Source organism: Patiria miniata, unplaced genomic scaffold (assembly GCF_015706575.1).
Source record: "Patiria miniata isolate m_02_andy unplaced genomic scaffold, ASM1570657v1 HiC_scaffold_12, whole genome shotgun sequence".
NCBI classification, from domain to species: domain Eukaryota; kingdom Metazoa; phylum Echinodermata; class Asteroidea; order Valvatida; family Asterinidae; genus Patiria; species Patiria miniata.
The window spans coordinates 125,204-136,398 of NW_024037050.1; the positions used below are offsets into that span (position 1 = coordinate 125,204).

The window sequence follows — 11,195 nt, forward strand, 5'->3', positions numbered from 1 at the left end:
CCAAACGTGCTACACAACTTTTGGTGGGAATTTAATACATCTTATAATTCAGCCTTATTTTAAAGAGTACAGCGCCCTCTGTTGAAATGAATTGCCACCGGCAAACCTTTAGTAATCGTTAGTTTGCCGTCATTACCTCCGGCAAAATATCCACTATCAATAATTAAATAGGCCGAGGAAATTTGCTAGGACCACATTTTCTGCCAAAAGATATTGTTCAACTTTTCAAAAAAAAAGGTCATTAGACATGTTAGAATTTTAAGAAGTTGGCCTTGTTTGTCATCCATACCCAGCATGCACTGCGATTGCGGACTTCCGTATATGTACACGTACACATTACACGTAGCCTAATCAAATCAGCCAGTGCAGTGAATCACACACACGACACAAGCACCGAATTGTGTTTCATCAATCGGGAAACAAACGGGATGTGCTCCGGGATGTCAACCAGTTGCAAAATACTTGCCTTTAGATAGTTATCTTCGCAGTAAGACGCCACATCCAGCAGATTCGCATGACGGTACAACCATAGAATGCAGGGCCACTTTACTCTACATCCGCGCCTCCGTACGGCTGCGTGGAGGCTAGGCGTGGAACCGCAGTCGACCTACCTCCGAAAATCGATCGTGGAGTCGTGGTGTTGCAACGAAAGTTGTAATCCACCGAAACTTGGTGATGACGTACGCTCGCAAGATTCGTTATCGTATCTCGAGATTCGGCGCACACACGGTTGCAATATGGCGCACGCGGGTGTAATCCTTTCACATCGTTGGTGGCGCTGGTCAGCGCGTGAATAATGGGGAGAAAATCGTAAACGGCCGAGAAAAATAACTTTGCGGGCGCCCACAATGCCCTAGGGGCTCGCCTAGCGCGCGCTTTGGCCAGCGGCCTACTTTTTTATTGGAAGATATAGCCCCTTGCCACAAACTAATGTACAGCGAAGAGAACGCATGACCATTGCAGCACTGTACGTCCTGCTGAAAAGTTCTGGGTCAAGTCTGGGTGAGTTTTGAGTTGTTTGTTGTTTGTTTTCAGTGTTTTTTGTATTCTATTTTTTTTTGTTAGGAATTGTTAGGCCTATATGCCGCATACACCGTCAGGTGTCTTTAGGAGTTTCTGCTTTCATTTACATGTAGAACTACGAACGACTTTTGGTATTTTACAAGGGTTGAACTAATGTCTAACTGACAGTTTGGTTGATAGGCCCCCTTTTTCTGTATCTTGCAATTTCTATTAAAGAAACACAGGAACAGCCGCGGTTTAAAAAAAATATATCTCACCAACCCTCCCAAAAGAGTGATTATGATGGCCTTGTTTAAAGACTGCAGTTGTTGTGATCATTAAGCAAATTCCTTCGCAAACATGCTTTCTCATTTTGCGATTTAATATTGTGATTGCATGGTTGTTTTTTTTTTTATTCTTTTTTAATTCAGAATAGGCCTAGGCCTATGCATAAATTTGATATCAATTCTAAAAACACGTCATGCTATAGAGTTTCCCTCAAGCAATATGAGATATCGAACTTAACATTGCTAAAATCTCTATCAAACTTACAATTAAATATGGAATCATTTCAAAATATTGTAGGTCCGACAATAATAATAATTGGGCGGCTTTTTCATTAATTGGGCTGCTGACACCAAAATTAATTAGAAGAAAATTATTGAGAAGAAAAGTATAATCTTCATTAATTTGTTTGTCATACCTAATGTCTGGTTTATTGACAATACATTACCTATACACAATTCTTCCTTTTTATTTCTTTTTGAGGAATAATTATTTCCCCCTTTTTTTTTGTAAGCCTACATAATAGTACAGCAAGTTTGGCCTTGCTGAGTTGCAAAAAGCCAGTCGGGCCTGTTTTATAAAGCTTGCAAAGCCAGCTGGACCATCTATCTATAATTGCTGTTGGGTTTCTAAGGACGAATATGTCAGTTTTTGCCTGATCTTTGTCTCGGTTGAAGCATTTAATTTGTTCGATGGCCTTCGGTCATGGGAACCTATATAGTCATGTATAGTGATTGATTGTACCCTCCCCTTCAACTCCCCCCTCCTTCCCTTGGGTCGTGGAAACAGATGGTTTACTTATTATGGGTCATTTTGTAGAATATTTCCACATTCTAAGACCACCCCGCAGATCATTTCACAACCCTTCCTGGACTATATTTTTTGCACCAAACGTTTAACTCTAACTTACACTTACATTTTAAAAATACTTTAGTTACATTTTCAGATTTCTATTTCAATTGCTATTGGACTTGTGAATAATTGTCTGTGGCCTGCACAAATGTTTGGGCAATATGCGCCTGCCTCCCTTTATTTCATAATATTACACATTAATAACATAGTTTACATGGACATTTAATTTATGAAGTTTTGGAATTACGGTTTACGTGATTTATTTTCTTGCCTTTTCACATATTATTTTCCCGTCATTTCATACACGATACGATTATAGTATTTGTTAGGCCTAGTTGCTTTGTAACCATAATTATGTTTTCTGTGTCTTCCGTGATAAGTGTGAGACTTTCGGTGATAAAATATAGCCCTTAAGATATTTGTCAGTTGTAATTTAAATGAGTCCTGTCCTATAACCAATGGCGTCACCAGACTTTTCAGTCTGGGGGGGGGGGGGCACAGGGGGCACCAGCATTTGAAGGGGGGGCACTTAGGTGGATACGGATCGCCGTCCTGGGGGAGGGGTCTAAGGGGAGGGGGTGCCCCCTCCCCTTTGGCAAATTTTCGCATACGGAGGATGGGCTAGATGCAAAATGGTGCCACATTTGATGCTAAATTCGATCTGAAGATATCTCAAGAAATTGCTATTTTTGAGGTAATGATTTTAACAACGCGCAGAATTTTGCAGAGGATAGGGGGGCACCAGCATTTGATGGGGGGGGGGGGGGCACTCGGGTGGGGGGGGGCACTAGGTTTTCCAGGGGGCACGTGCCCCCCCCCCCCCCCTTGGCGACGCCACTGCCTATAACTAGTGTCTATTATATATATTTGTCTTCAGTGCTTCATTGTTCGATCATGGATGCAAACAAACAATTATTCGAGAACTTCTGCAATGAGAGCTGGCCGCCGGACCGTATCAAAACATCAAATGTCATGTGGGAGGCAAAAATAAGTACCATCATCCAGAGCTTGGAGTCCGGAGTGTTTTCTTGTCCACAGGTAGGTAGATAGGCTAATGATAGCAGAAAGGCTAATGAAATGTTATCAACCTGAAACAATCAAAATTGTTAAATGCTATTGACCTGTTTTTCGACAGCAGGTACTTGATGAGGATAGTTATTCGACCCCAATTTTAATTATCGCTCCACTTAACCCATGCCTCCATGAAAAATGGCTTTCACTCTGAAAATACATCCGATTTGAAATTAGGGCACTTTTTTGTAGTCGCCTGCTCCTTTGAAAATTTTAACGGGTTGCACGACTAGCTTGTTTGGAATATTTTAATCCAACTATTACGAGAAGACGTCCCCTACAAACCATCATAGCTTTACGGATTACATTGTAAAACAGTTATACTGAGAAAATTACAAACAACTGAGAACGTAACGAGTGTTGCGTGTATACATTGGCAGTGCTTCATAGAATGTGACATAATGAAAAATATATGCTATTTTCTTGCATATTCTGACCTATCAGGTAAAACACAAACTGTTGAAGACAAGGAAGTACTTTGTTGTTCAGCCTCAGCCCGGCTTGGGACTGAACAAGAAGATGTTGGCGCAAAGGACAGCAGCGGTAATTAATTTCTACTTAAATTATCTTGCGTTTGGTGTTCCTTGTTTAAGTCATGCAACACTTTGTGCATAAGCTATTTTTGACCCACAGGAACCTTGAACCTGCCATTAGGATTTTTCCATGTATGGGGAAATGATTTGGTTCTAAGTTACGAGGTACTATACAGCTTTTTCAAAATAGTGATCGGCCACAGGTATAGGGTTGATCATATTTGGAGAGAATGTTCTCCCAAAGCCATCATTGATTTACCACCAAAATTAGAGCTGTAACTGAGAAATGATGAAAGGAGTTTTTGTAGGGGTGTCAAAAAACATGGCGATTTAATTTACCACTATTGTAGGCTATGCTTCATGATGTTTGGAACTGAAGTACGCGTTAATTGAAGTTTATTCACTAGTACTGTTTGTATACCTAATCTGAATGGCGCATACGGTTTTTTTGTAAGGGAATTGCGAGTAATAGACAAAGGCACTTTTCAAAGAAAGGAAACGAAAAAGAGATACTTTTCTTACGTTTCAAAGAAGTTGAGAGTTTCTCTAAAGTTCACGTCATGGTTCCTGTAATGGTTAACAACAATAATTGCCTCATGAAAAAAGGTGGAAATCGTATTTTCATTTATCTGTTGTGGATAACTTGTGTAATTTGCTTCACTAAAATTGCCAATTCATTTGTTTTCTTTTGCTCTGGCGCGGAATTTAGGGATCTAACAGTCTCCGCGATTGTCACTACCAAGTTGCCGTGGAAGACTTCTGGGATGTGATATCTTCTGTACATGCCAGCATTGGACACCTTAAAACCAGAGCAACATACAATAAGGTTATTATTGACGTTGATGTAGTGTACACAATTAGAGTATTTTTATTTTATATCCTTACAGTGCTACGCAGCATCTGCATATAATTTTGTAATGATTTTTTTACAAATTCAATTTTCAGAAAAGTATTGATTGGTATTTAATTGTATTTTATAAAATGTTGTTGTTTTGGACTTTTTGTCTAGTGATTTAAATCAGAACAGCAAAATCTGAAGAAAAAAATTACAAGCTTTTATTTTCCGCAGATAAAGGAGTCATACACCGGTGTTCCCGAGAAAGCTGTTGAGAAATACATCCAGCTCTGTTTGGACTGCCAGCTAAGCAAACAGCAGGTTGAGCAGGCACCTATTATGCCAATTGTGTCAAAAGATTTTATGGAACGCGGACAGGTAAGTAGTGCCTAATATATTCCTTTCAGGGGCTCAAGATTTAAATGTATCCCATCAACAGCATTCAATATTTTAACTGTGAACTATGCAAACTCAAATGAGCGCAAAAGAACGCCACAATCTTTATCACTCCCGTGGCACGTTTAATTTCACTCATTCACGCGTATTACAATTTAAAGAAGTACTGAATACAACTGGATCGAAGTATGCATCTAGTATAAAAAGTATAAGGGGAGGGCATATTCTACTTGACGATTTTGTAGCCTTTTCTGAAAACATCAAACGATGTGAAGAATATCGTCAACAAAATAATTAAAAGAAATATGAAGGCATGAAGAAATTCTCGATGAACTTTTTAGCTTATTCCTGTACTTTTTTTCTCAGTTGGACCTAGTGGATTTTAGTAGCAACAGTGACTGTGGATTCAAGTACGTTGCTCACTTCATAGATCATTTTTCAAAATTCTCCGTCATCTGGCCACTCCGCAACAAATGCTGCCAGGAGGTTGCGGACACTCTCAGGTACGTGGGCTACATTTCTTCACGTCATTGTCTGTATCGTTTGTAAAGGGCAATTTCACGTTTACTATGTTGCTTCGTGTTATTGGTTATATATTTTCATTAGAGAGCGTGTCTTCTGCGTCCTGGGACTTCCCCGCATATTGCACACGGACAATGGCGGGGAATTTGTAGGCCAGGCCATGGAGCTTGTAGTTAACAACTGGCCTGGAAAATGCACCATGGTGCGTGGTCGTCCCCACCATCCGCAGTCCCAAGGATGCGTTGAACGCGGCAATCGGGTGATGAAGGGTCTGATAAGGCAGCATCAAATCACCCATCAAACAAGGGAGTGGGTGCGCTTCCTTCCAGACGTGGCTTGTAAGTACTGTCAATCTTACGCTCAGATTACCCTGTGTGTCGGTTTATTTTAAACTTTCCGAAATGATCAGCGTTAATTATTTTTGACGAGTTCAAGCCAAGCAGGTACATTTGATTGTCTAAACTACAACTTCAAAATACAGCTCTCAGTCCTGGCAACAATTTTAAAATTTTAAGGTCATCTCAGAAACGTACTGCTGGTCTCTTGATTATGCGGTGTTAGGCGCTATACCGTTTCATTACTTACTTTAGCATGGCATGTTTTGTTACAGATCAAATGAACAGCATGAAACGAAGATCCATTAATCAATCAGCAATGGAGGTTGTTTTTGGATTACGCCCTGAACCAGGCCATATCTTGCCTGGCAGTCAACCTGGCGTTTACAACGAAGATGACTTGCCACAAGACCTTGTCCCGCCAAACTACGAATTGGATGGATGGGCCAACGTAGACTTGGATTCACTGGAGGTAAAATTACACCCAAAAGCATATAGTCCGTGGGCTATGGGGGGTCCCAGTGCTCTTCCCCAGAACCCACCGCCAACGATATTTTTTATCCTTGGCATGTCCCCAATGGGAAAAAAAGATGTTAAAAGTGAAAATTGAGGGATGCTCTCTCTCAGAAGCCCACTTATTGGAACCGCCTCTGCTTGAGGTTAGATTAATTTTCTTAGCAATAGGGTTGGAATGGTAAGAAACAAAACGCCAGAACCTAAGCAGACCTTGACCGATCTTAATCAAACTTATATATACACATTTATTTTGAATATATCCGAAAATTTCTCATCTTTAGTCATTACAGTTTACTGATCATATTTAAAGCCTAAACAAAAACCAACTAATTTATGATTTATAAAAATACCCGAACCTGGATTCAGCCGGACGGTCATTCAAATGTTATTACATTTTCAATTTGCCAAGGCCTAACTCTCAAATTAGTTCAACAGGAGTTGGATAATCATAAATTAGATGTTTTTTGAAGGATTTGGTGGCTTTTAATATGAACAGTAAACTGCAATGACTACAGATGAGACATTTTTGAATAGTTTTAAAAAGTAAATGTGTATATATATTTCGTTTGACTGTAGCGCCCTCTCAAGTTAGTTTCCATGACAACCAAAGAATTTTTTTTTAAAGAGCTATTCATAAAGATTAGTTGTGCAAAGTTTGATTAAAATCGATGGAGGTCTGCTTAGGATATGGCGTTTTGTTTTTTACATTTCAACCCAAGTGCTCAGAAAATGCATCTAAATTCAAGCAGAGGCGGTTCCAATAAGTGGCCTCCTGAGAGAGAGCAGCCCTCAATTTTCACTGTAACATCTTTTTTTCCTATTGGGGACATGCCAAGGATAAAAAAAATATCGGTAGCGGTGGGTTCTGGGGGGGGGGGGGGTAACTGGCACCCCCATAGCCCACGGTATATTTCCTGCTCAGCAACTTTTGTGGAATTATGTGTCTTTTTATGTGAATTCTACCGTATTCGTGCATTTTTCCTCAATTTTCTTTCCTTGCATTTTTATGTTTCCATGTAACCGAAATGAAAACCAACTTCTTGGGTAAGTAATTTATGCTTCATTACATTTATCACATGCAGGCAGATGAAACAAATCAAGAGGATAACCAAACCCCTAGAGTAGCATCCTCCGATGACCCAATCGGCGTCAGTGTAAGTTTTTGTTCCGCATTTCGTCTGTTCCATGTTCGACTGTTAGTATTATAACGTCCAAATATTAAAGACTGGATTTGTAATTCATCTGAATTCATACTTCGCTGCAACTTTCTGTTCCGGTTTCAGACGACTGCTGACCCAGTAGATGAGGTGTCATCCGATTGTGTTACACCTGACATTGAGGTATTTTGGTTTATCTCTTATAGGCCTAAGGAATTGTGTAATAACGAAAAAAAGTTTATTCAGTTTTGGCCATCACACTATCCCAATAACTGCACACCTTATAAATCGATGAGTGTAGGTGAGATAGGTGAGATGAAGTTTATTTTGTCAAATGTAGCGTACTACTGTTGCTTTCTTTTCACAAATCTGTGCTGTCAGGGTAATGACACTGGAAGAAGTGGGCGTACGCGTCAGGGAGACATGATAAGTGCATGTCGAGCCAAAGCTCGACATGCACTTAACAAACAGCGCGTACGAATGAGGAAACAAGATCGGGAGAAGAAGACAACGCAAACATACAAAGTTGGGGACTTGGTGACGGTGAAAGTCCCACCTAAAGATCGGCCGTTGACTGGCCCACGGCGGTTGATCGGTAGGGTGATTGCATCGAGGGGAAAGGAGCAGCCACGGTATCAAGTTGGGTATGTATACAATTTCTTTAGGCTTTGTCTGTTAAAGATATTGTGACTGATTTGTTTGTTAATTTTTATGGATGTATACACTCACTGGAATGCAGGCAAACTAAACGTTTCAAACAATAACATTCTTGCATTAACTTGTGGCTTATCTTCCGACATGAGTTTTGTTTAAATGGACCAAAATGCAGAAGAAACTCTATTGCAGCAACTCCGTAGATAACGTCACTTATTTTGTTTGCGATATTTGTTGGAAGAACTGAGCACGGTGTGCTATGTGGTTGGCTTGTGGGGAGTACTCTGCAGAAATATACCGGCAGTATTGACATATCCAAGTGGGATAACACTTCAAGGATCAAATTGCGAACTGCTGCCAGGAGGACAGCACCCCCGCCCATCCAGTTACCAACCATTGTAGAGGCACCCACTTTGGAGCAACATATTGCGGCTGTAATGGAGAAGGTTGGCTAGAACTGTTACTGTTTTAATTGTGTAGTTCTGTGTTACCATGATGAGTTAAAACAATAATAAGGGGTTTTCATAGAATTTCTCCCTTATTTATGACTTGTTCCATGAAGAAAACTTTTATACAAACATGAATTTTCAGGAAATTGTTTACGAGAAACATTTTCACTATCGCATAGCCCGTACGCGAATTTTATTTGCAGGGTTTCACCCGCACTTCATGTGGCGATATTCTGCAGTCATTAGAGAACGCTTCATTCGAAGTGATCTCTTCCACATCGCAAATCCTCGATCCAGCCCTTCAACCTCCAGGCAACGAGCCACGAACCTTGCAGGATCGCCAGCGAATCGGACTTCACGGCGATGGGTATTGACATTTATCTATAACTTCAGTCCTTGTAAATTTATGTGGTTTAAATGCGATGTTTAAAAAAGCATTAATCTAGAACGAAGAATATGAACAATGCTTTTTTTAAAACATCTAGTAAGAGCTGAATGGCACGAGTGCGGTGAAGTTCAGGTCAGAGCCTGTGTGAATGTGACACGAACTGAAAGATATCCGTTGTGTAGTCTGAATGCTGACAACTCTTACAAGAAATAGGCAAACTGCAATAAAGTATTTAATATCTCCCAAAGAAAGCAGCAACCCAATTCATATATTGATAACCCGCCTTTCGAAAACAGCCTTCCTCTACTTAACCAACTGGATCCGCGCACAAGACGAGTAAACTCCCATGCTCAATTACTTAAAGTAGTATTATTTAAATTACAAATACTAACTTATCTTATTGTGTTTAATCGGAAAATACTTACATGGTAACCAAAGTTGCATAATTGTATTTGTTTTCAGTGGAATTGTATACCAGTTTTAATCCATAACAATTATTTTTTTAGATTCAGTGGAGCAATTCCCTCTTACCTAAAGGGTGAGAAAAAGCTTGTTCCTGTAGAGGCCACCGGTGACAACAACTGCTGTTTACTGGCAGCTTGTTCACTTTTGCTCTGGGGCACCGAGGAACAAATCAATTTTCTGAGACTTGGTGCCACACTCAAAGGTGCCCGTTGCCTGGATTCCCTTGTTCAGAAGGTATGGGATGCTGTAAGATTATTGTTATATAAATATCGTTAATTGTGCTAATTTTGCAAAGATTTAGATTAGACAAAACTACAACCCTGCTGCTAGAGACAAGGTTGTGACAGCCAAACCGAAGTAGCCTTCACATAGGCCTAGTTTCTTTCGAAGGTTTTGAATGTTTTGTGCTTTATGATGTAGGTTCTAGACAAGCATGGCTCGGGGACTGCGGGTACTGCTGCTACTGCATGGATGGCATCTGTGACAACGGATGTCATCATGGACCACGCCATGACATTCACTGAAACGCGAGAGCGTGTTAAGTACGTCATTCAGCAGGAGATTTGCAGAAACGCGTTGCTGAATAGGGATGCTGGTGAGAAAATGTCTTTCCCCCAAAAGATACGTGATGCAGAAGTCGTGCCACGTAAATGCACACTCACACCTATATTTGTCTATATTGAGAACATGTATGCTGGTCGGTTATGTCAATATCATTACTTGTTCACTGCGTTAAATTTTCTCATTCTTTATTGTCCTTTGATACTTTATTTTAACTCCAGGGCCCTTGCAGGTGGAACTCCTGAGCATGTTTCTGGGTCGTGCCATAGAAGTGCACTGTGTTTCGGGGCCGGGTGCGTACGGTACGGCAGCAGAAGGAGACTTCCCTTTTGATCGTCTCCAACTCCTTCTATTGCCCTACAGAGCTGGTGGACAGCAACCAAACCACTTTGTTCCTCTGGTTCCCATGACGCAAGAGGAACAAACTGCTTTGAATAGATGCGGGGCAAAGCAGTTTCAACTCTGCCAGTATGACGGGCTGCCCCCATGCCCAGCAGGAGGAGTGGGATGGCTTGCATGCGATATCTGCCTGCAGTGGTACCACTCCTCTTGCGTCGGGGTTACCCAAGACGCGGCCAGGCAGATGAGCAGTTTTTCATGTGGATGCAGTGTCAAGCGGCCGTACACATGTAAACAGTAAGTATACCATGCAGTTCATCATTTCTCTGCTTTGAATTGGCAGTATAACACGGTTATGTCCATAAAGCCCGATGTATGGTTTTGTCTTCACAGAAAGAAGCTGTACTGTCAAAAAGAGGCGGGTCCGATCATTGCTGAGCTGTTAAAATTAGATCCTGAGGTAGGAATGTACACATATTTCAATTTACGAAACTTGCGAGAAAGTGGGGGAAAATGAAATAAAACGCGACATGTAGATTTTGGGGACATTCTTCATTAATGTTTAATTTACAGACGAATCACGAACTCGATACTCGTCATTATTAATTTTAATCGGATGCGATGAACAAAGCAAGCATTTTTACTGCATTGCCTGTAAATTGCAAGAACACTCAGGCCAAAAAAATAAAATAAATAATCGGTCTCTGGTCAGACCGAAGTTCCTGAATTGATGCGGCGACGCGGTTTTTTTTTTTTTTGGTGGCTTTTTTTTTTCAAGCTTGAATTGTACAGGCAAGGTGGGTACTATTTTGCTTTTTTTGTGTCCTTTATACAT

General features: G+C 40.7%; 1 protein-coding gene and 1 long non-coding RNA gene across 2 annotated transcripts; both read left to right on the plus strand.

Annotated features, from left to right (window-relative positions):
• The first annotated feature begins 656 nt into the window (after positions 1-656).
• Positions 657-3,180, plus strand: LOC119744119. Its single transcript, XR_005273538.1, has 2 exons — positions 657-1,002; positions 3,017-3,180. It is a non-coding gene; the product is annotated as an uncharacterized LOC119744119 (long non-coding RNA).
• A 479-nt stretch (positions 3,181-3,659) lies between these two features.
• LOC119743585 lies at positions 3,660-10,661 on the plus strand. The gene is made up of 14 exons (XM_038220002.1): positions 3,660-3,753; positions 4,453-4,569; positions 4,813-4,956; positions 5,341-5,477; positions 5,581-5,834; positions 6,107-6,303; positions 7,430-7,501; positions 7,631-7,687; positions 7,886-8,148; positions 8,400-8,604; positions 8,811-8,974; positions 9,502-9,694; positions 9,881-10,055; positions 10,243-10,661. The coding sequence occupies exons 1-14, from the start codon at positions 3,730-3,732 to the stop codon at positions 10,659-10,661; spliced, it is 2,421 nt and encodes an 806-aa protein (XP_038075930.1). The 5' UTR covers positions 3,660-3,729.
• The last annotated feature ends 534 nt before the right edge of the window (positions 10,662-11,195 follow it).

Excerpts from the sequence above, each read along its gene's own strand:
- LOC119743585 (XM_038220002.1), top strand. The coding sequence starts at position 3,730 with ATGTTGGCGCAAAGGACAGCAGCG. Across the intron at positions 3,754-4,452 it reads TGGCGCAAAGGACAGCAGCG|GGATCTAACAGTCTCCGCGA; the intron begins GTAATTAATTTC and ends CGCGGAATTTAG. Across the intron at positions 8,605-8,810 it reads TTGCGGCTGTAATGGAGAAG|GGTTTCACCCGCACTTCATG; the intron begins GTTGGCTAGAAC and ends TTTTATTTGCAG.